Source organism: Melozone crissalis, unplaced genomic scaffold (assembly GCF_028551555.1).
Source record: "Melozone crissalis strain CALT ecotype California unplaced genomic scaffold, PUWL_Pcris_2 ptg000005l_1, whole genome shotgun sequence".
Classification (NCBI taxonomy): Eukaryota; Metazoa; Chordata; class Aves; order Passeriformes; family Passerellidae; genus Melozone; species Melozone crissalis.
In genome coordinates this window covers 3,719,688-3,743,852 of record NW_026535783.1, presented here as the reverse complement: position 1 = coordinate 3,743,852, position 24,165 = coordinate 3,719,688, and the positions used below count along the sequence as shown (strand labels likewise).

Genomic DNA, 24,165 nt, shown 5'->3' with positions numbered 1-24,165 from the left:
AAGGGAGTTTCATGAGAACTTCCACTGAAGTGATACCAGGCTTTGCCACCGTGGCTGCATAGGCCCAGATTTCGCCCACAAATGGGCCTGAAAAGGAGGAATCTGATTGATATGGGGCTAATGCAACTTTTGTGATGGTCAGCAGTGCTTGTGCTGAGGGTTGGAGTCCTTAAAAGACGTGAGAGAGAGTCGCCCTTACCTGTGGCACTAATTGTTGTGTTGTTACTCCACAGCATTAGCAAGGACTGAGGCAGAAATGCAAAGCCCTACCAGGATGCTTTCTGCCTTGCTGAGGTCTTTCTGCCAAAAAAACCGTAATAAAGTGTGTGCAGAAATGGCAGCTGGAAACAACAGATGATACAGATTAAGTGGCTTTGTAATTGTGCTGGCTATCAAATCATGGAAGGCCCTGTTTTGTTAATTGTTTTTGGGTGTCTGCCTTTCTCTGGGACTCTCCATCCAAAGGGGGCTGGTAAAAGGATTTTCTGACTCTGAATTAGTGTGATAACCTGAATAATGCCCAGAGTCTGTGCAGAAATGGGCATCCACCTCCTGGAAAGGCAGCACTGTCCAAGCAGAATGGTGTTGGTGCATCCCCTGCCGACACTGCAGGTGCTGGGGGAAAAAGAGAAGGAAAAGCTGAGCACCAGAGGGTGTTCTAATAGTTTTCTGTGATTCATCAAGGCTGTTTTATAACAAAATATGGCCTGTTTGAAGAGGGCGGAGGGAGGAGTGAAGAGGAAAAGTTGACAGGGGCTTGGGAGTCCATAATTTCACATGTTAGGGGTTGTGGGTGTTTTTATGTGAGTGATGCCTTGTGAAGGCTGCCCTAGAACAGAGACTAGATGGAGCTAAAGAATAAAGCAGGGATTTAGTAAAAGGCCTCAATGGATGCACCTTGAGCAGCACAAGAGCCCAGCCAGGGCTGCACCCAAGATGAACCAAAATGGTCACAAAATGCACAACTGGTCACAGGGTCTCTCACTTTGATAAGTTCTGCTCTATTTGCGCATTGGAGTTATTTGTCCAATTCCAGCTTTAACCCATGAAGTCCCATCCTTCTTGTTTTTCTCTCTTCATTCCACTGCTGTTTGTGCTCTTGGGCCTGAGATTTGGATCATTTGTCCTTGGTGCCCAGCTGGAGAAGGAATTGTTTTGTCTCCCTGCTCTGTGCAGAGAGCTCACCATCCCCTCATGTGAAACTCAGACTAAAGCAGCACAGAATCTGAAAGATATAAAGGCCCAAAACCTGAGGCATCATGAGGAAGTGGGAAAACATGAAATAGAGGGAAATATAAACTCCTTTTCCCTGTTCTGATCCTTCACCGGTGCAAAGAGGGAAGGCTGCTGATGCCTTGGAGAGGGAAAATCCAACCCACCCACGCCCTGTGGATCAGCACCACAGCTCTAAAAGTGATCAGTCATAGCTGGGAGGTTTCAGGCTATTCCCAGCCCTCCCCCACTGCTCCCTGGTCCGTGTTCCATCCAGAGACCTGGGACACAAGCAGGGACCTTAATTTATAGGAGGGAAAAAAAAATGTCAGCGCTGACAGGCAGAGTGGTGCGAGTGGAAATGAGTTGTGCTGATAAGCCCTCCTGACTGTATTTTATTTTACCGAGGTTCTTAACAAACCATCTTTATGAAATGCAAACCTGGCTTATCAGGCTAATGCAGATTGTCTGAAATCCTTATCTCCATGGGCCAGTTAGCTGGAGTGATCCCCTTTTCATAAGGAGCAGAGAATGAAGAGCTGCGCACAAGCCTTCCCCCCCTGCCCCACCTCCTCCCAATCGCTGCCATTTACTGGCAGTGAAGCGAAGGGCTCTGATTTCCAAACTCATAAATAACGCAGGGCCCCGAGCTGAGCTGTCCTGGGCTCCCAAAGAGTTGTTCAGCTGCACAGGGAGGGGCCCAGGGCAGGGCTGGGCAAGGGGGAAAGGGAAGAGCCCCTGGTTTGTTGCACCTTTCCGAGAACGGGCAATGTTTAAGCTGACACCTAAAGCTGGAGCAGCACAGCCTCCTCACAAGATCCATCCCTTCCCCTCACCACTAAGCAAACCTAGATCCTAGAATTTTGAATGTGTTTCCTTGGAGTGATTTTTGCTCCATAACTTGGCTTGCTGTCTGCTGGGGAGGAGCTGCTGCTGCTGCTATTTGTGTGTTGAAGATTTATTGTGAGAAATGTGCCCACTGCTCAGGAGAAGGTTTTTTTCCCCTTGATTCTGTTTGTGCTGTCTGTGTATTTTCTGTGCCTGATGTAGGTCAAGTTTGTGTGCCTGGGGAATGGATGGCAGCTAAATAGCTCTGCTGCTTTTTCTGGGGACAGAAGCATGGAAAAAAGGTAATAGCAGCTGCGAGGAAATGTTTTTGTTCTGGTTGCTGAGCCTCTGGGGAATTTTATATAAAAGTCCCTCCCTGGGAACACAGGACAGAGTAAACAGATGCTGTTGTTGTCTATGCTGTCTCTGTGATCTCTGGAAATGTTCTTCTTTTCTGGGACACCATGAGATGCCAGATGATCTTCACTGGGTCCTAGCCCTTCAATTCTTGTACTGAAGTGACAAGACCAGGTGAAGAAGGGGCCTGACTTTTACCCACCAGCACCTACAAGTTCCTCTCACATCCATTTTGCCAATTTGAATGCTTTTCTGATCAGGACACAAGAATCTAGATTAAACAATCATGAGGTGTAAGGAGGCCTCACAGAGGTACAGCTGTACAGAAAAATAAGGCTCGGCAGGGAACAGGTTTCCCACAGCACGTGGCACTGAGAAATTCTAGTGGGGTTGCTGTCGGCTTCTCGTTCCTCTTGGCATCTGGGAAGATGCCAGCATGAAGGATTAGTTTAGCAACAGAGATTATCTTTCTCAAAGCAGGAGAGCTTGTCTACCCCAGGATGCAGTGTTATCCCTTTCTGTAGATGCTACTTAACTCCTAAACCCAGGAATATTAATTACACCAAAGCATGGGAATATCTTGGCCACGGAGAGGAACGCAGAGATGCCACTGCCATGGACACCTTGGGCACCTTGTTGGACATCCCACAGGTGCAGTTGCTGTCCAGCCTGGCAGGTCAGCCAGCAGCTGGCAGGGCTCATTGTTTCCAGGCAGCACTGGGGGCTGAACGGGGAAAGGACATTTCTCTGTGTCACAGCTCCTTGAAAAAACCCAACCCACTCAGTGGTGATGGCTGGGCACACACAATGTATCTGTCCCCTGGTGTTCTCTTCTTTGTTCTTGTGGTTTTTACCCCCAAGTCAGAAGCACTTCCCCTTCTGGATTTGAGAAGAGAAGGAAAATTTGGGTGAGCAAACAGGCAGGATGTTTGCTCACACCACGCTCTGCCACCAGCCTGCTTTGCTGGGCCACCGTGTTCCTTTGTTCATTCGCACCATGGGCAGGAGTGAGGGGAAGACACACTGAGCTGCAAATCTGTTTAGGTGGTGCCTGTGAGTGGCAGCTGTCAGGCAGGTCTTCAGAGACAAATGCAGCAGACTGAGTCACCAGGGAATATGTAAAGCATCTCCCGACCTTGCTGTGAGGATGGAGTGTGCTCCTGGAAACAAAGACTCACAATTAGTCTTGGGTGATTATATTGCAGCATTTCTGCTGGTGGAGAGGGTGGGGTGAGGCAAGGATTAAATTTGGTTTTGTGTCTCTTTTCTTCTAGCAAGTCCAGTTTTAGTATCCTTGGAATGTTCCAAACCCTTTATAGTTGCCCGCCTTGCAGATGTCCCTCTGTATAATGGAGGAAAAAATAAATATCCAAGTTATTCTCTTTCCCTGGTTTTGATGAGAACGTGTGCAGGAGGGCCCAGCTCACAGTGTCTGGTTTTTCTCCTGAGCTGAAGATCTCTGTGTCCCCAGTTCTTTCCATTCTAGAGTTCATGTGTTTTTCAGTTTGGGGTTTCAACCCTTCATCACGGGTGGATGCTTGGGGTGCTTCTGTTGCAACCAGCAGATGCTGAATGCATCTTGCCTTGCCAGGACCTGAATTCCACCCACCTCCCATTCCTTCTGGGAATTCCTTCTGGACTCAGCCCCAGTAGATGCCCTGATATGATGCTGAGTTTGCAGTGTGTTAAAGGACCTGTGGCATTTATCTGTCCTTCCAGATTGGTTTTATTTCATCCTGCCTGCTGAATTGTTTCAGGAGGGTTTTCAGCTCTCCACTGTAAGAACTGGAATAATTTCACCTGGAGAAAAGGGGGCTTGGGGTGGGAGCACCTTATTTTTCTTTCAATTACCTGGAAGGCAGTCGTAACAAGGTGGGGATTGATCTCCTCTCTCAGGTGACAGGACAAGAGGAAACAGCCTTAAGTTGTGCCAGGGGAGATTGTGACTGGATACCAGGAAAAATTTCTCCTCTGAGAGCTTTGTCAAGCACTAGAAACAGGCTGCCAATGGAAAGGGTGGAATCACCATCCCTGGAGGGATATAAAAGACATGCAGATCAGTCACTTAGGGATGTGTTTTATGGTGGGCTTGGCAATTGATGGCTGGGCTTGATGATCCTGAAGGTCCCAGAGTAAGGGCTGGGCCTGGTTTGAACAAGGCACAGGGGAAATTGTGCTTCAGGTCCTTTCATGTGCAGGACTCTTCCACCCAGCTCCTCTCATGGCAGGTCAGGAGGGGCCCCTCGGAACTGGCCACAGGGAGGAGCCACACAAGCCATCCCTTTTCGAAGGTGATGCCTGTTCCTGATAATGCCAACTGGCTCAGCTTTCATTTCATCTTCCTGGTGACTAATGCAGACAGATCAATTAGGGGCTGCACACAAGGAGCTGCAGCTCCTCAACCCTCCCCCGGATAATAATAAAAATATGCCCCTGCTTTTCTCCTTCCTTGAAGTCCCCAGGAGAGTATTAGCTGGTGCTGCAGGTGCAGCCGCCCTGCAGGGTGGTGAGAGCAATGAATAGTAAGGTTTTTAGCTCAAGCACACTAAGACTGTTCAGCAGCCATTGGATAATCCTCTGTTAATCAGATTATGTAAATTACTACTTCAGCATCCCTATCCCATCTCTCGTCCCCGCTGCTCTCCAAGCTGGAAATAAAAGGCACTCTAAAAAGGAACATTTAAACTGCAAAAGGCAGTGCTGCTGAAAAGGGGGTGGGCAGAGGGTGCTGGGATGAGGAGCAGGGGAGCAGGGCTTTGTTTCCAGGCAGGCAGGCAGGCGTTCTGCCCTGGCCAAGCAGTGGGGGACACCGGGAGGCCAAAGGCCAGGAGTGGGTGCTCCCTGTGAGCAGTGCCTGGGTGCTGGGCTGGGCAGGGCAGTGCTGGTGCCTTCCTGGAGCACTTTGCCCTAGGATGGGCCTCTGGTGTGCTGGAAGAGCATCCCCAACCTCCTTGGAGCACAGAGATCAGGAGTGTTTGGACAATGCCCTCAGGCATATGGTGGGGACAGAGCTGGGCAGGCCCAGGGTTTTGGCTGATGATCCTTGAGGGTCCCTTCCAGCTCACCTTATTGTGTGATTCCTGCCTGCCACTTTGCACTTGTGATATGAGGTTTTTCATTCACAGTGGAGAGCCCAGCAGCTCAAACAAGGCTTGGCTGAGAGATGCTGTCCCCAGCCTGGACTCAGCCCCTGAGCACAGGGACCAAACTGAAGGAAGGGACAGCTTGCCAACAATGATCTGTGCCTGCAAAGCCTGGACTTGTATTGGCCCAAACTTTCTCCTGTGCTTTAGTGCAGGCAAAGTAATCCCCACCTCTGGCTCTGGGCTTAGCACAGACTTGTGTCTTCCTGACACACGGGCCAGGAGCCCCAGCAGCCACACCAGCACCTTCCCCAGGTCTGACCATTGCTCAAATGGGGTTTGTGGCTCTCACTCTCTGAGGTCCGTGAGGCTGTCATGTTTTCCATCCACTGAGAACTGAGGGTATTTTTTTTACCAGCTGGACTAGAAAGCTGGAGAAGGCAAGAGAGGTCAGTCGTAATAAAACAGAGGAGCTGAGAGCTTGTTAATTCTTTGTGTGCTCACTGAAAATGGCCCTGAAAACCAAGCTGAGCTACATTTGTGGGTTAGGTGCTCCTGGATAAAGGCAATTTGTTTGTGACAAGGATGAGGCTGCCTCTGTTGTGGCAGGTACAACCAGGGCTTTGCACTGGGATTTTGCTACTCACAGGTGGTCCCAGAGAATTTTCTCCCCAGCCTTTCTCCTTTATTGAACACACTTTCTGATATTTACACCTTTTTCACTCAGTGTAAGCAAAAATGTCTGTTTAAAATTTGAGGGCTGTTTAAAATTTGTCCACACAGATCTCATATCCTGCAGGTTTGATGGGTCCAGCAGGTCATGGAGCACATCAGGGTTCCATGGGCTCAGGGGACAGACACAGGTGGGGTGGGGACACACTGGTGTGTACACAAGGGACCTCTCTGGTGCCAGTGGAGCTGCTTCCCTGGGCTGTGGGGTGAGAGGCTGGGACAGGAGCTCTGCAGGAACAATATCCATGGACAGGCAGGGACAATGAACACCCTGGTGCAAACTATGAGGAGCTTCTGCCTTGTGGGAATCCACAAAATCAGAGGGTTTTGAGAAAGGGGCAAAAGGCAGGCCTCAGGGACAGTAGAACTGTGATCAGAGCTAAGCAGCAGCCATGAGATAGGTCAGCAGAAAAAATTATTTAACCTGTAGAAAAACAAGGACAAACAATGGTCTGTGTGTTAACACTTGTCAGAATAGCTCTCTAAGCTGCAGAAAAGTGTATCTAGCAAGATATTAGGAAGGTTGAAGCTTAATAATGGAGCTCTGTACATTGTGTTTGAAGGCTCACAAGCAGGTGTTGTATTTGGAATAGGCAGCCATTGTTTTAACCAATGTGCTTGTAGTGGTTGGATAGAACTACTGTCAATATGCTTTTGCTTTGTGTGATTGGTCAAGAAACTTATAAAGTAAGTTGTAACATTAAGTTCTTGTTCTGCTGCCTGGGACGTGAGCTGCTGGCATCTTCCCATTGTCATACCCATGTAATGAGACTGATGCTGGAAAACAAAACAGCTCAAGGTGCGTTCCACAGCAGTCCCATCCTGTTCGTTATTTGTATATAGACCCCGGCTGGTGATACTGCCTGACCTTGAGAAATTATTTTGAAAATGCAGGCAATCAGATATGCATCTTGCACAGTTCTCACCTGTGCAATAGGAATTTTGTCTAAAGTTTGTCTTTCTTTCTCTGTCTGCCCTTGGCTCCTGTAGTGGCTGTGGGAAGTAAAGGGGTGTTTAGCATGGTCATGGGATGGAATTCAGGTGAATTGAAAGAGTAATGGGTTGATTCCTGCAGGCTGCAAATCAGCACTGTTCTGTAATAACTGATGAAAGTTCATCCCTTTGCACCAGCTGAGCATCTGAAGTACAGAAATACTTTAAAAAGTATTGATCAAAATTGATAAAAAATGATAAGAAAATACTTAAAACAACTTAACAAAACCATTGAAAGTGAAACTTGAAGCTATATGATCTCTCCACCATCAAGGCAGCAATATTGGCATACATTCACAATTCAGCAAAATAATAGGATGGAGTAACTTTAAAAGTGAAGGAAGAAAGCTACCTTTAAGAGTCAGGATAGTGAGTACATCTGTTTTTTCTATATGAAATGAAGTGTAAAATCATAGTGAACTCCTGAAAGACTGGCTTCAGGAGTGTTCCTCTGCACACACATGCACAGCTGTAAGAGGAGCAGCCCCAGGCACCAAACCTGGGACCTCTCCTTTCAGGATTTCAACCTCAGCCATTCCCATACAGCAAGCTACACTAAGGGGTGTTAGAGAGATTCAGAGCAAATTCCCTCCTTTCTTACAAGAGTTCACCTCAGAGAGCAAGCTACGTGGTTCCAAAGAGTTGTACATGAAGGAAGAGGACTTGCCAGACTCTGGAAAATCCTGGAATCCCCAGCACATAAAATCCAAATGGCTGGGCGTTGAGGGTTTTGCCTGAAGTCAGACTGGAAATTAAAGCTCTTGGTCTCTTGACAACTTTTTGTCATTAATTGTAAGTTTGTTGTAGAAGGTGCACCTATGGCAAAGGCTTTTGGGGCTTTTAGTCTTTTGGTCAGAAAGATTGTATTAAATTCAACTTCCTGTTTCTTTTAATCCCTGTTTTGAGTGATGCTGATGTGGGTGCCTTACTGCTGCATGCAACCTGGCTGAGCCCCACACTGTGTGCCCCTGAAAGTGGCAGCTGCTTATCCTTTCAGATGCCTGACTTGTTTTCCTCTATTTTAGGTGATTTCCAATAACTTTTAATGTCGAGGTGCATCTGTGTCAAGTGGAAAATGAGCTGTTTGTCTCTCCCCTTGCTCCTAGTGAAAAGGTTTAGAGGCACATTAGGTTTTCAGTCTCTTTATTCTGTGGCTAAACATTTTCTTCAATGCTATCAGCAAGTTTCAGCATTAAAAAGAAGGAGATTTTTGGCTTCTGGAATTAAGCCAGAAAGTGTGGCCAGAATTTAAAGCACCCCCTGATGCGTTTTGTTAACACTAATAAGAGATTCAAAATGCCACGGAAAAGCTCTAGATGATGAAAGTTTAATATTTCAGCAGTCTGCCTGCAGCTGCCATTCTGAACCTCAAGCAGCCTCCTCCAGCTCAATATACTCAAAATCTATTAATCTAAATTATGATTTTAAAGGGCAGGAGCCCAGATGTGAGTAATTGTTCCTTATTGTTCCCATATGTAGAGCAGGGCTCTGAAGTCACAGTGGTAACTCAGCTGTGGGTTTGCAGCCGCTCTCTGTCCTTCTCCTGCCCATCACTCTGTGTCTGCTGCTTTCATCAGGCTCACCTGGGTCACCTCAAAAGGCAGAAAAAATTACTCAAATCCAGGCCCATCCTTTGAAATCTCTGCTTGTATTTAGGCAGGGTTCTCTGCTATATCCTGGCCACTTGCAAGTAAGAGTTTTGCTGGAGGGAGACAGAGTTTGAGGTCTGGCCCAGTGGGAACCATAAACATTTGTTTGCCCATCTGACTATCACTCTTTCTTTTCTTGGCTCTGGAAGTTGTGCAGCAGGATGAAGCCTTTTGCTCCTGCTGGCACACCACACAGTCAGAAACAGCTTTTCTTCCTTTTAGGAAGAGGAACAACCAGGGTTTTGCCCCTGGTTTGTTTCAGGGGCTGAAATTTTAATCCTGGCATGCTGGAGTTCAGAAAGAGGCCTGGTTTTGAGATGCTCACACTCTGCAGCCACCCACATGTTCTTGACCTCTTCAAAATGGTGTCCCACAAATGTGTGACTTCCTAAGTTCCTAAGACAGAGCATTCAGTCTGCTGCTCCCCCCAGGTCAGACAGTTCCTGTGGTGCAGAGGTGAGGTGGCTGAAGTCACCTGCTAACATCACACCTCACAAAATCCATTTGGTGTCCCCTCAATTTCCATGAACAGGTGGCTGCTGAAAACCAGACCTGTTGCAGGTAAAGAATTGCCCCAGACTCCAGGGAAACTGTTAGGGTGTATCCCAGCAGAGATTTTTGTGAGGAGGAGCAAGCCCTGGGTGCAATGTTGCTCGCACAGCGCTTGTTCCTGGCTGAGCTGCTCTATCCTGGTCTGTGGAAAAGTAAAGCCAGGACTGCTGGAAGGGATGGATTGTAACGTGCTCCCCCAGCTGCCAAGCCACTGACAAATATGGAGAGGAAGATGGATGAGACTGTGTGGTTCATGGGTGCCAATAATCACAGCTCAATAGGAAGCTTAATAAAGACACAGTGAAGCAGACCCTTCAGGGCATTTTAACAGCATGAAAAAGATCCTTAAAGCTGGTGTAAATGTCAGTAACACTGTGCCATCTCACCAGTGCTGACTCTGCAGCTGGGAACTCCTGCCCAGTGCCTGGCAGTGGGTCCTGGTGTGCCCCAGCAGTGCAGGACAAAGTTTTGTCACATTTGCATCCTCTCCTGTGTGGATGCACGAGTGGGGATGAAAAGCAGTCCATCCTACTCCTCTCCCTGCAAGGAAAGTATATGTGGGACCATTGTGGGTTTTAATTTCTTGGGGAACACTCAATGAAGTAAAAGGTTGCAAAAACTGGTGACAGGCATGATTATTTGTTTTACTTGTGTGAAGAGAATCAAAAACTGCACTAGAGAACGTGTCTATTGAAATGTAGCCATGATATTTTCTGAAAAATCCTATTTCCTTAGGATTTTTCCTCATGAGAAGCTGAGAGGCCTCAGGAACAAAATGTAAACAATGATTATCTGCTGCTGTGGAATGCAACAGGTGCATCTGTGATTGGTCTCATGTGGTTGTTTGTAATTAATGGCCAATCACAGTCAGCTGGCTCAGACTCTCTGTGTGAGACACAAACCTTTGTTAACATTCTTTCTTTCCTTTTCTATTCTTAGCCAGCCTTCTGAGGAAATCCTTTCTTCTATTCTTTTAGTATAGTTTTAATGTAATATATATAATAAAATAATAAATCAAGCCTTCTGAAACACGGAGTCAGATCCTCGTCTCTCCCTCATCCTAAGACCCCTGCAAACACCGTCACATTGAAACACGAATATTTTAAAATTTATTAAAGGAAGAGTATTTAGTGATATTTGTTTGCTATAACTGCAGGCTTTGTGAGCTTTGTAGGTTGACTGCTTCTGTGGAAACAGGAGGCTGCACAAGCTGACAGTCAGGGCAAGTACTGATGATAGCCTTAGCTTGGCTTTTGGAAATTTGAAACATTCCCACAAGTGCTTGAGCGTTTTGGTGAAAAAAGGCATGACTCAGTTTTGCTTGTTTAAAAATATTTGGCAAACTGTTTGAAATAACCATTGTTAGTTTGTTTGCTTTCCTGGTTGTGGTGCTTTTTCTAGACAGGTTTTGAAAGCTCTCGGCAGTGGAGCATCGAAGCAATTAGGCATCAGGAGCTTCAGTTCCCTTCTCTTTCTGGCCCTGCAAGCCTCCTGCCCTACTTCTGCACGGAGCATCTCAGGGCAGGTTTTGGGAACATAATAGGCTGGGGGAAGTAACAGAGAGGAGGGGCACTCTCCAACTCTCCAATGTAAATTACATGGAAATTAGGCTGCTGTGAGGCCAAAAGCCCCTCCGGAATAGGGCCTTTAGTTAACATAACACTTGTGCTAAATGAAGCGGTTGACACAGCTTTCAGGCTGTAGTGCCACTGTTAATTTACCGTGTGAAAGGGCTGAACCTCCGCTCGAGTTCTGCAGGGAGCAGCCCTGCCCTGGCAGGGACCCGCGGCTCATTCTCTGCGGAGGGAGCCACCGCATCGTTCCACTGCTGCCTTGTAAATATTCATGGGGCAATCCCGCCTGCTGGAACATCCTCAGCGCTGCTACAAACCCAATAGGCGAGCACTGCTGAGCCGTGTTGCTGGTCTGGGAAATAGCTGAGCTTTTCCTGGGAGCTGGCAGAGGGAAGGAATGGTGCAGTGTGCCTGGAGCTGCTCATCCTGGGCGCAGGAGTTTTCCTGCCCCGTGAAAGTGGGGTGGTGAGCTGGGGCTTCTCCTTCCCCACCCCTTGTTCTCCTTGGTATCCCCAGGATATTTCCTTCTCCAGGGTATAAACAGGCATCTTGCTGGTTTTCCCCCTATTTGCTCTTAAGTTCATCCAAAGCAAATTCCCAGCACTTCATGGAGGAGTGGATGGAGGAGCAGAAAGGATTGAATGGGTCCCAAAGGATCTGTATGGTTGCAGTAAGGGTAGCTGGCCTGTGCTTGGGGCAATTTATGACTCTTTTCATAGAAATAAAGACTGGTTTGGGCTGGAAGGAACATTTAAAGGCCACCTAGTCCAACCACCCTGCCCTGAGCAATATCTTCAATTAGATCAGGTTGCTCAGTGCCCCATCCAAAGGGACCTTGACTGTTTCCAGGGATGGAGCACCCCTCACCTCTCTGGGCAGCCTGTGCCAGTGTTTGACCTATAAATGAGCGATAAATACCTATAAATGACCTATAAATGAGTGATTACCCAGGGCAGGGGTGAGGCTGGATGGACCAGTCCCTGTCATGGACAGAGACACAACTGGGGTGGGGTTATAATCTGCAGGTTTTGGGTTTTGCACTCAGATGTCACCTTGCTGGCCTGTTGTCCTTGCTCAAGAGGGGAAGCTTTAGGGACACCCCAGCAATGGAGAGGAAGCTTTGGGGACACCCCAGCAATGGAACACAAGTCTGTGTTTCACTGACCCTACATCTTAGCCACAGGGGTATAGAGCTGACTCATCTTTGCTGTAAAAGCATGGGTTAACCCTTCAGTGCCCTGGAGTGCAGGCTGGAAGAGGTGTGAATTCACCTCCTGCTGCCACACAGAGTGAGGCAGAGGGGCAGCAGCAGCAGCTGTCACTGTCCTCAGGCTGCAGAAGGTGCCAGCTGTGACTCCAAGTGAGAGGGAGGGCAGGATCCACTGGTCTGCACATTTTCATCCCCCCAGAATGTGACCTCACATTCTGTCAGAGCAGAGCAGGAGCTTCCTCCTGCTTGGGAGTGCAACAAACTCTCCCAGCCTGTTCCTCAGGAGGGCTTTTGAGAGAGCCATCTCTGCTTCTGGAAACACTGACATTGTCAGAGCTGGATAAAAAAGTAATTTTTCTTTTCAAATCTCCTCAAACAGAAGAGGAAAAAGAGGGGAAAATCAGACCATTGCTAAAGCTGCTTCTAGCCAGAGTCACTGAGACAAGTGACTAAAGCTGGCAAGGATGGTTCCAGCTACCAGAGAAGGGCAGGGGGGGCATGTGGCGAGCAGAGAGGAGGCAGGACAGAGAGAGCATCTCCTGGGAGATGCAAAACAAGCTCCCTGGATTGCCAGGACTAGTGGTGACACGCGCCAGACAAAGGAACTGCTACTCTATAAATGAGGCAGCCGGGACCAGCGCTAGGCTGACTCCAGCAAGAGCCAGCTCCGTGGGCAGGCACTGGAAAAGCAGCCGGGAAAGAATCACAGGAAGCTCCTGGTTTTGCTGCCTGTTCGCCCCTGACCAGGTTTCCAGAGGCACAAGTAGCAGAAAAGTAAGTGAATGGCCTCTTCTCTTTACAGCTATCCTCCCCTCTTTTGGGCTTGTCTTGCAGCTTTCTTAGGGAAGCCAAAATTTCCCCCCCGGCGCAGAGAATATCCTAAAAGGAAGGGATTTCTGCAGTGGCCTTTTACCAGTTCTCTGGATTTTTATTGTGGCACCTCTGGTTCTTGTCATCAAAAAAATTTAAGAGTAAGGCATCTCATCTGACAAAGAGCCACTTAGAGGTGGCTGCACTTCATCAAGTGAAGAGACAGTTTGTACCTGAACTTTCCAAATTCCTACTCCCCTCAGGGACTCAGAGAGTCAGACCTTACCAGAAGAAAATATTGATTGGTTTTACTGCTTTTGAGAGAAATGTTGGTGGTGAGATGTGGAGGAAATTAAAGTGATCTTATAATCACTGCTCTTAACTATTCCTAGATTTTCTTACAGCTGTATAATTGCACATTAGGCAAACTCATTTATAGTGCTGCAAGCTGCTGTAAATCAGAGCTGTAAACCAGCTTATTGTGCTGGTGCAAGAGGATTACACAGAGCATCATAGATTCCCTGAGTTTAGAAATAAAACATAAGTGAATTCTCCAATGCTGTTTGATATTTAAAACAAATTCCTTGCAAAAGCACAAATAATCATGTACTAATTACTCACTAGACTGTGTGGAAATTCAGTGTCAACAGGTAAAAGTGTAAGGAATAAGTTTTAAATTCCGAATCCTCACACATTTAAAAATATTCCCATACTTCACTGGTCATCTGTGTTACAGTTGATGCAGATGTAAAATATATAGGCATTTGAATTTTCTGCAGTTCAACAGTGCACTTAGGAGGAAAAGCTTAACATTTTAAAAAAAATTTCACTTTTCCTGTTAAATATTAGTAACTCTCAGATTTGTGACAAAACTTTTGAAACTGCCAATATAAAACATGTTTCTATTTCCAGGGGTAGCCTTCTGCATAAAACAATTTTTTGAGAAACTTAATAAACAGCAAAGCATGCACGTTTTTTTGAAGTAGCTATCCCTATCCTTCCTAATTTCCTTGTAACACTACAGGACAATATTTTGTTTTCAGAATCTTTTTCCACCATGCATTTCTATATTATTTCATACAGATACAAAAAAAAAGATAAAAAATAAAGGCCAAAGAAACAATGAACCACAAAGCTAACCAACCAGAAAAAAACTCAGAAAACCAGAAAAAAACCCCAGAAGATAAAGGCAGCTTGGTTTTTGCTGCCTGCTTACATAAACTTTTAAGGTAGTTGTGATATGAGCGGGTGATCCAGGGAATGATGTGCTTATGGAGCCAGCATGCCAGGCAGGAAATCTGTGGACTAAACACAGGTGGCTGAGGCAGGGATGATCTTAATGTTGTTTGGGGGCCACGTCCAAACACAATAAATATCTACATTTCCCTGATGCAAATGTCCTTTGCATTAGCTGGATTTTCCCCTTTTTGCTCCCAACAACTTCTCTAACAGCGTGAGGTGCTGCAGCCTGCTCTCTGCTGAGCTGTAGGATGTGCAGCATCTGGTCCCACTGCTCACCTGAAGGAGGATGTGGATTTCCCTACACACACAGGCAGGGAAATGTTTTCTGCTATTCACAGCTGCCCTCCTGCCTCCTCAGACCAGAGAGAGGGCGGCAGGAATGGGTGATGCAATGAGGTGGGAGAAATAGTGTGGAACAGGGTTTTGCACACTGGGTCTGTGTGTAAAAAAATAAAAAAACAAAAAAGAGACCTGAAGAACTCTTGGAACAGAACCCAACTGTTTTTCTTCTCTGTGTTTACCTTAAAGCACCGTGAGGGTGTCTCTCTGTGGTTCTTGGGCTGTTAATTTGGCAGAGACTGTTGTTAAAGGAAACCCACAGGAACTGTCATTCAGGCCAGAGAAGCACTTTTCCAAGAGAGACTCTCAGATTCCCTGGAACAGAAAACAGCACAAGTGCAGCTTCAGCAAATAAAAGCTGAACCTGGCAGAGTGTTCCTTTTTCAGCTTAGCAAGCTGTCATGGCCCTGCCAATGCACTGAAACTCCATTTAGCAAAAGCTGTTGCAGCCCATGAGTGGGTTCTTTATTTTTTTGGTATAATTCATCTTTCTGCAAAGAGCTATAAAAAGAATAGAGCAGAAGAGAGCTACATGAAAAAAAAACCAAACCCAACAACAACAAAAAACCCCACAACCCCCCCAAAAGCCCACTCCCATGTGCAGAGTGCATTTACACTCCATGTGTAAACCTTTCCTTGAGCTACATCTTTATCACTACTGTCAAGGTCTTGGCCACATACTCTGTGCTCTCCCAAACCCCATCTGGGTGGCAGCCCATTCATTTCTTTGCAGATTTTCCTTTCCCAAGGCAGGCCTAGAGGGCATGATGGCACAGTGTGCATGCTGTGGAGTCTGATTTCCTCAGAAAGCAGAGAGGTCTTCCATGCTGAAGTCCTGAACCCTCCAGGAGAGCAACTGGATTTCAAAGCTCAGCAACCCAGGGGCAGCACTGGGTCAGGTGAAAGAGCTGCCCCTTGGAACTGGGATCATGTGCAGTGCAGTAACCCCAAACACGAAGGGTGACTTAGTCCTGAGACCTTCACACAGCTGCTTTTGAAGACTCCGGTGATTTCCCTTTTCTAAAGGTTCAGTGAGAGCACGAGTGTGACTGTGAGAGCTCCTGTAAATGCTGCCCTTAGACAGGAGGGCTCCCAGGAGCAGGGATTCTGCTGTGTGCATTTTGTCCTAGATTTAAAGGCTCTAAAAAAGGTAAATCACTGTGTCAGCATGGACTGGTTTTTACAGTGCTTTTGCTGCTCTGCTCTCCTGTGTGCCATGGTGTGATTGTCACATAACACCCCCAACAGAGGCATGAGGCAGAGAAAGGAGCCCTTGTTTACTCTGAAGTAGTTCCTCCTCCCACACCTTATTTGAAATAAAATGAAGTTCAGTGATAGTGTAAGGAATCACCCTGGGGATGCAGGGAAAGGCTCTTCTCATTCATTTTACCAGCACTGCAAGGCTGGGCCACCCTGTGCTTGTGTCTGCTCTAACACACAAATTCTTACATACACTTGACAATTTTTTTTTCCACAAACCTTGCAGAGGTTAATAAGCAGGAGGGTCAAGGAGGTGCAGGGATAAAAAGAAAAAATGGAAATAAAAGGAATTTGCCTGAGGCAAGGGAACCACAGAAACACAGACAGAAGCTCAACTCCCTGGTTGCCAGCCCAGCATTCACTCTCAGCACTGAGATCTCTCTGTGTCCTTGTCCACTGGTACTCCTGTGGGATTTTGGGTGGGAGGCACTTTGGGAAGGGTCAGCACTGAGGTTCAGGAAGGCAGCAATGGGGAGAATGAACTGAGGAAAGCTGGGGGAAGAAACTGTACCTGGTGGTGAGCTGCTGCTCTTGCAATCCATCAAGCTGGGGTGCATTGTCCCCTCTGCCCTTCCTTCCCCGCCCAGCCCAAAGAAAGTCCCTGAAATCCAAGCAGCAAACTGTGCATAGTTAAGCTGCAGGGAGTTAGTTTATTCCTCCTGGGGAATGGGGGAAAAAAGTCCTGTTGTGGGAATCCACAAAATCAGAGGGTTTTGGGAAAGCTGCAAAAGGCAGGCCTCAGATACAGCAGAACTGTGATTAGAGCTAAGCAGCAGCCATGAGATTGGTCAGCAGAAAAATTATTTAAAAAGTAGAAAAACAAGGACAAATAGAACAATGGTCTGTATATTAACACTTGTCTAGAATACCTCTCTAAGCTACAGAAAAGTGTATCTAGCAAGATATTAGGAAGTTTGAAGCTCAATAATTGAGCTCTGTGCATTGTGTTTGAAGGCTCACAAGCAGGTGTTGCATTCAAAATAATCAAGCATTGTTTTAACCAAAGGTACGTGTGCTTGTAGTGATTGGATAGAACTACTGTCAATGTGCTTTTGCTTTGTGTGATTGGTCAAAAAACTTATAAAGTAAGTTGTAACATTAAGTTCTTGTTCTGCTGCCTGGGATGTGAGCTGCTGGCATCTTCCCACTGCAATAATCATGTAATGAGACTGATGCTGGAAAACAAAACAGCTCAAGGCGCGTTCCACAGCAGTCCCATCCCATTTGTGATTTGTATATAGACCCCTGGCCAGCGATACCCCATGTCAGCAACAGGTAGTGTTTTGTCTTGTAATACCCATGGCTCAGTCTTGCCCTCTGTGTGAAGCTGAGTGCCACGTTCTGAGGCCTGTGTGAAACTGAAGAGGGGAACTGCGAATCCCCCCTTTCTCCTCCGGCCCAAATCACAGGGATGCAAAGCGAACAAAGCTCAGCAGCAAGGAGCGATGGCTGGAGAATCTCTGCTCCCCGTGGCAGACCGGGCTCACAAGCACCTGCCTGGGAGAGGAAACCATCTGCTCTTCTGTTGCCATTTACTTAAGGGCTGGGAGGACTTAACAAAATCCAGCGCAGTGTGTTAAATGACCGATTTTAGCAGGCACCGGGTTTCCCCTGTGGAGTGATGGTGCGGCACCGCAGGTTTGCTAGAAGCACTCCAATTCTTGGTGGCAGCAGGCATCTGCTGTCTGATTAAGATTTGCAGGAGCAGGTCTCCAGCGGCCAGTTTCAGCATGGATTTAACTTCGCCGAGGTCAGAGGTATAACTTGAGGGAGGAACTTTCTCGCCCAAGATCTTTAGTTAATAGCATCCTGCTAATTATGACTGAGCGCCGGGCTGCCGGCGAGTCCCCTGCCAGCGCTCAGACATTAACCGCTGGCTCGGGGGCCATTTGCTGGGGAATGTCTGGCAGAGATGTGCTTTGCGCCCGAGCTGCTCTGCTGCTCTGCGGCTGCCTGAATTGCCTGAAAGGCTTTAGCACGGAGAGCCTGTGAGAACTGCTGCTGGGAGAGATCTTCATCTCCGCCGCCGCTCCGTCTTTTGTCTGGCTGCGTTGGAAACAGCCACTGTTCCGCCCACCACACATTTTTATATTTTTAAAATGGGTAGGCAGGCGGTGCAAAGAGCTTCAGTTGTCTCTTTGGTGGGTGGTGGTGGCTTTTTCCTTTTGTTTCTTTGCATAATTCTCTTTACATGTTGCAGACGTGCACTTTAGCTCATGAAACTCCATTTACATCCTACTTCTGGACATACCTTTCTGACCTGAGTTAAATACTTTCCTCAGTGCAAAATGTTGTCCTTCAAAGTAATTCTTGTAGTGAAAATGGTGTAAACTTCCAGATTTAGGTTGCTGAGAGCAGAATTAATCCTCCTGATTTTAAGTTGCTGTTTTACCGGATTTTTAATTCTCAGCTAAATGTGGGGCTGTTAATCTGTGGTTAGAAAAGGTGAGAAAAAATACCGAGTCCAAACCTGCAGGTTAATGCAATAAATCTACATGTTATTTGTACAAACAGGTGATTTCTGCACAGATTTAAAACAGACCAAGTAGATGACGTGTATTTCATACAGTGCATCAGAGAAAGCTAAAGAATGCATTGCTTCGTTGTGCAAAATTAGCAAAGACCTAAAGTTGCAAATGATACATTGAAAGACAAGTTTGGTGAGAAGAGTTGGAAAGAAGGAAGGAAAAGAAGGAAGGGAATGAGACAAAGGAAATGGAAATCAGATTCCCTTGCCAGCAAACTGGCTGCATTTTAACGAGAAGGTGCTGTGGTTACAGAGAACTTGAGGCATGTGTAGGTGACTAGAGCAAAAAGCTGTGCTGAAACATTACAATCACTGCAGGGTTGGACCAGGATAATTTCTCTGCTATGTTTCTAATGGAAACTCCAAGCACAACAACAGGAAACACACACCAGTAAAGAAAGAAAGGAGAATTTAAGGTGGAGAGACATATAAGGTGGCTTACACCTGAAACAAAGCTCCCCAAGTGCTATCCCTGCAAGAGGAGGCGCTGGGAAAGGAGAGGAGCTGTTGTTTGCTGATCTCAAATAAATGTCAGAAATACAAACATGTGTTTTTGAAGTGCAAAGCAGAAGCTGCTCTCACAAAGGCATCTGTTTGCTGACAAGGCTTGTGACCACAAACGTAGCATTGTCCTTTCCAGAGGCATGAGTGGAGAGACAAAGGAAGCACGGCCTGAAGGAGTAGGCTGGGTTTATTTTTCCACCAATAACAGCACTAACAGGACCAGAGGGCATGATCACAGCACCAGGGCCGGGTGTTAACCTGCTTTCCTGGATCTCTGTGCTGGGGGCTGCCTGCAGCAGGAGGAAGACAAGAGGAAGACTCTCTCTTGGTGTTTGTAGCTGTAAAGAGATGTAAACAGGTACCCAGCAAAAACTGACCCACATGGCAGAATTACAGTGCAGAGCCAAAAAGGCCTGGCAAAATACAGTTCAGTCCATCAGAAGAAACCAGGAAACCCAAATAACTGATAACTTTCCTTATGTTACCTTTTATACAGATAGGTATATCTTCAGAAGAAAAAAAAAAAAAAGGAAAAAAAATCAAACAACAACATAAACACCAAAACAGAGGACAGAGAAAGAAGCAGGTGGCATTCTGCACTTCACATGGATCTGAGCAGCTGCTTGGAAGAATAAATCTGTAAAGGCAAAAGATTTGCCTTGGGCACTGAAAACATTGCAGTGTTTAAATCTGTACCACTGATGTGGCACTGCTCTTGCCAGAAAGGTACACACAACACATTTGAGGTAGGTGGAAAGCACCAAGCAGATTTGTTCCCACAGCACAAACCAAAAATGATACACGGAGTAGGAGAACAATTTTAAAAAATGAATAAAAATAGAGATCTAATCCCCATTTGGATCAAGCAATGAGTCTTAATGTAAGTCTACAAAAGAGGAGAAAAACTCTCAGAAACCTGAAATATAAAGAGTTTGTTTTTTAAAGGAGCCTTTCATGAAACAAGGCCATTTTGATGAGACAGTTTTCTCATGCCCTAAAGGTATGACAGTAATTTCAAACCTCTACCAAAATAGAAATGTGTTGCCAGTGTAAAGGCCAGGGCCAAGAGGAGCATGTGAGGTGTTGTCAGTGAGAGCAGGCATTTTCAGTGTTCAGGGGTGTGCCTGTACTGCTGCACCCCTGAGCAGAGGTCTCTGAACACAGCTGTGACAGGATTCACAGCGCTGCAGCTGTGCTCCCCTGGCAGCTGGTGATCTGTGAAACTTGAAGGAGCTGGGCAGGAACTTCCCTGCCTTGGCTCCCTGACAGGGCATCCCAATTAAACTGTGAGTCACATTTGTGTTTCTTTATTCCTTTGGACTTTTACTGCATGTTTTGGTGAACCTTGAGTGTCTTGCATGGTGTAAGGCTGCTTTGGATGGAAGCAGGATCACAGCTGGGCTGTCATCCCAAAGTTTCCTCTTCTTGGGGATGAAGGATGCTATTCCCTCTGCTCCCCACTCCCCTTTAGAGGACTACAGTAAAGAAGGGTTTGCCAATGGGTATAAAAAGCTGAGGTTTTCACATGCATAAGAGGGTAAGGAAACATTTGTCCTTTAGTCTCTTGGCTGTGGAAAGCTCTTCCCTGCTCCAACTGTCTGCATGCCATTGGCATAAAGAGCTGCCTCAGAAATGGAGGAGTTTATCTCTTCCAGGGCTGTGGGAGGGAAGGGAAGGCACTTTCCCATGGTGGTGGGAGAAAGCTTAGGGCAGCACAAAGAACTTGGCAGCCTTTCTGGTGAATGGTATTTAAAATCACTGTGCACCCCTTGCCTCAGTGCTCTTCTTTGCCAGGTCCATTCTGGGCACGAGGCTCCCTTTGCTTGGCTCTGTGAGGGTGGACAGGGAACAACTGGATAGAGGTTTTGTCTGGGATGCCAGCATGCTTGGTAGGGATCACACTTTCCCCCCATGCACTGATCACACTTGTGGCATTTCTCAGAGGCTAAAGGAGAAGTCCCTCCTTTAGAGTGAAAAGTGTCTGCCACCAGCAGTGAGCAGCCACTGTGGGCTGGGCAGGGAACCAGACTGCTCAGCCCTGGAGAAATAACCACAGTCACACACGTCTGTGGTGTGGGCTGGCTGCTCACTGAAGGCCCATAGCGAAGTCCACCTGGCTTATCTCCAGCCAGGAATCACCAAGCTTGGGCCAGCTGGGTGCACACTCCAGGGAGGTGTGAAATGAGGCTGGAAAAGTGTGGACGTGTTCTGCACTGGGTCTGCCTGCTCTCCCCCATACAAAGTGTCTGTGTGGCTCTCACACAGCCTAGTGGGATGACAAATGCATTGTCTGTTGGGAATTCTCTTGCAGGAGAACTCTGAGGAGAAGGTGGGCTTGTAGCAGCACTAAATGCTTGTTCAAGAAAATTAAACTCCTTTACCTCCTTTGTGAAGTTCTTACTGAACTCTGGCATCTGGTTGTATCTCTAATACTTCTGATTATGACTTTAGGGTAAATCTGTGAAGAACATGAAGGACAAGAACACCAGCCAGAGGGGGTAAAAATTAGACGTTTAGCACCACCAATCTGTGCTTACCATTGCCCCAGAATTACAGCAGCCGCAAAAAAGCAGCCTGTGTGAAATTCAGCATTTACTCACCATCTCCTTTGCTTTGCAGCACCTTGAGAATGACAAGGAAGATCTTCACCAACACCAGGGAGAGGTGGAGGCAGCAAAACGTCAACAGTGCCTTTGCCAAGCTGAGGAAGCTCATTCCCACACACCCACCAGACAAAAAGCTGAGCAAGAACGAGACGCTGCGCCTGGCCATGAGATACATCAACTTCCTCGTCAAGGTCCTGGGAGAGCCAGGCCTGCAGCAGACAGCAGTGGCAGCCCGGGGCAGCTTCCTGGGGCTCTTCCAGCAAGCCCCACACTTGCAGAGCATGGAGGAGCTGACACTGATTGAGAACTGTGGTGTCTCCTGTCCCGGCATGGGCAGCAATATAGCAGAGTGTTGGTCAGAGGCGTCATCCCCCTAGTAGACAATGAGATGTGCAAGTCTCGGTGTTAGTGTGATAGTCCCTCTCTCCTGGCAGAATCTGTGGGCTGCTCTTTGATGTATTGTGATTATTTATTTGTATTTATTGCTATTTAATTTGTATTTTTATTTAATAGGGTAGGAAATACTTGGTCGTGCAAAAACCTGGAAGTCCAGATGGAGAACTTGTGATCTCTGGGAGCTTGGAAGGACTCACTGCTGTCATGGCAGAGTCCACGCCAGGAGAGTCTTCTGTCCAGATCTCCTCCATAAATCAGGGCATAGAAATTCCTTCTCTTTTCTGACAGGGAAAGAGATTGTTCTCCTATTCCATTTCAAGGAAACACTATTGAGATGAAGAATTATGACAGCACCACAAAATTTGTCCACAACAGATATCTGGCCTCAGTAGTGAAACATATTGAGAGATGTGATATTTGACACAATCCTCCATATGCTGTTCTAGGGGCTAATCGCACTCTCTCTTGAACTTGTGGATCTTATTTCTAGCTTGATTCTTTTTTTTTAAATTTAAGTCCTAGCCCTTGAACCTGGCTACATATTTCTTCATCAGACTGGAGGGACCCCTTATGTCAGAACAAAGCACATTAAACAAAATTAAATGTTAGGTTAAAGCAAAAAGTGCCAATTCAAAATGACAAAATCCAAGGTCATAGATGAGTTTCAGTGGGTTCAATAGGCAAAGTATATCTCCTCCATAGCAGTGACAGGTGCACAGGAAGGAAGATGGTCAGCTATACCCCAGCTGCCTTAAAAGCCCATCAAAGAGGTTGGTGGCTCAATGCCTTTGTTCTTCTGTAGGATCTTCAGCAAAGGAGGAGATCCTTTTTGGGAGGGAGGTGCCAGGACAAAGCCCTCAGTGAAAACCTTTGTGGACAAAGCTGTGTCTATGGTTATGCATGCATACCTCACTGGCTGTCCTTAAACTCCCCATTTTCACCTGCCCCAGCTGAGGTTCTCCCACCTGGATACTATCCCAAAGGGGCCAATGGAGCAAGGACAAAGAAATTGTGTAAATATCTTCCATTTGTGAGTCACTGCCCTGTAGGAACCATCACGCTGTGGGTGTTTACATGATAAGCTGCATGAAAGTGGCCACAGTGGGTTATTGCTGCCCACAAAAAAATCCAATCTAATTTCCTGACTTGAGTTATGACCTGTGCCAGACAAGGCCTGGTCTGCTCATGTGATTTATGAGCAGTCCAAAAAAGCAGAGAAAATGACACAAGGTTTAAGCAGAATGGCTTTCTGGTGAGATCGTGCTCCCACTGACACAAGTGCCTCTTGGTTTTCATGTGGACCAAGGTACATGTCAAGGCTTAGAAAAGACAATTGTTTATGACTGGTGAAGAAATGTAGCTCCTGTAGGCCAAGGCATGTCCCTGGGCTGTTTCTGTTTGTTCATGAGACAAAGAGGTGCTTTCAGAAGGCAGAACTGGGGTTTGTGCATGCAGCATGCACGGCCTTTCTGCATGAGGGGATTTGGCACCTGAAGCTGAGCTGCCTTTCCAAGCCTCACCAAGCACCAGGTGCACCAAAGAAGCCAGGGCTGGCTCCTGCTGTGGGAATGTTGAGCTGTCCTCAGCCTTGACATGAGCCAAGGCCTGACAAGAACACAGCTCACCCCATCCAGCACTGGTGCTGGGAGGTACAGGCATGCCAGTGGACAGATTTTGACCAAAAGAAAGAAAGAAAGAAAGAAAGAAAAAAAAAATAAACTGGAAGGGTTCATGTTGATTTGGTTTCCTTTCTGAACACTGCTCACACTTTGCCTGTCCCTGGGTTTGTGAGCTGCCAGGGTGGCCCTGGGGAGCAGCTGAGTGGAAAGGCACTTTGTTGTTTGTTTCTCTCCATCTCTGCCCACCTTAATGTGACTGAATGGAGCCACAGCCTCTTCTGCATGGCACCTCCAAGGTAACGAGCCACATCTGCCTCCCAGCTTTCTGCTGGCTTGCTGGAGTTGCAGCAGGACAAATTAGCCCAAGCAAACCAGAGCACTCCCTGCTGAGGCGTGGGGGTGCTGTTGGGTCTCGCAGTCACTTGCTATCCTAGGAAACACAAATCACCAAGGTGAGGAAAAACATCTTGTGAGCAGCTGTCATACTGGGAACGGGAGAGGAAACCTGGCAATTTTGTAACATAACATGCTTGTTGTATTTTCTATGCTAAAAACCTTCCCTTCTTGTTATTGCTTCGGTTCATATCACCATTTCCTTTGATCTCCTTTCAGTTTAGGAGCTCCCTACTGTCACATTCAGCAAGTATTTCCCTAGATCTCTCTACCAAAGAT

The 24,165-nt window shown here is 46.8% G+C and overlaps 1 protein-coding gene across 1 annotated transcript; it reads left to right on the top strand.

The window, feature by feature from the left end:
* Positions 1 to 12,862: 12,862 nt before the first annotated feature.
* TAL2 (TAL bHLH transcription factor 2) lies at positions 12,863 to 22,040 on the top strand. The gene is made up of 2 exons (XM_054289941.1): positions 12,863 to 12,964; positions 21,492 to 22,040. Exon 2 carries the CDS (start codon positions 21,502 to 21,504, stop codon positions 21,853 to 21,855), a length of 354 nt encoding a protein of 117 aa, XP_054145916.1. The 5' UTR covers positions 12,863 to 12,964; positions 21,492 to 21,501; the 3' UTR covers positions 21,856 to 22,040.
* Positions 22,041 to 24,165: the final 2,125 nt, after the last annotated feature.

Bases quoted from the DNA above. Each gene is read 5' to 3' on its own strand.
- TAL2 (XM_054289941.1), top strand. From the start codon at position 21,502: ATGACAAGGAAGATCTTCACCAACACCAGGGAGAGGTGGAGGCAGCAA.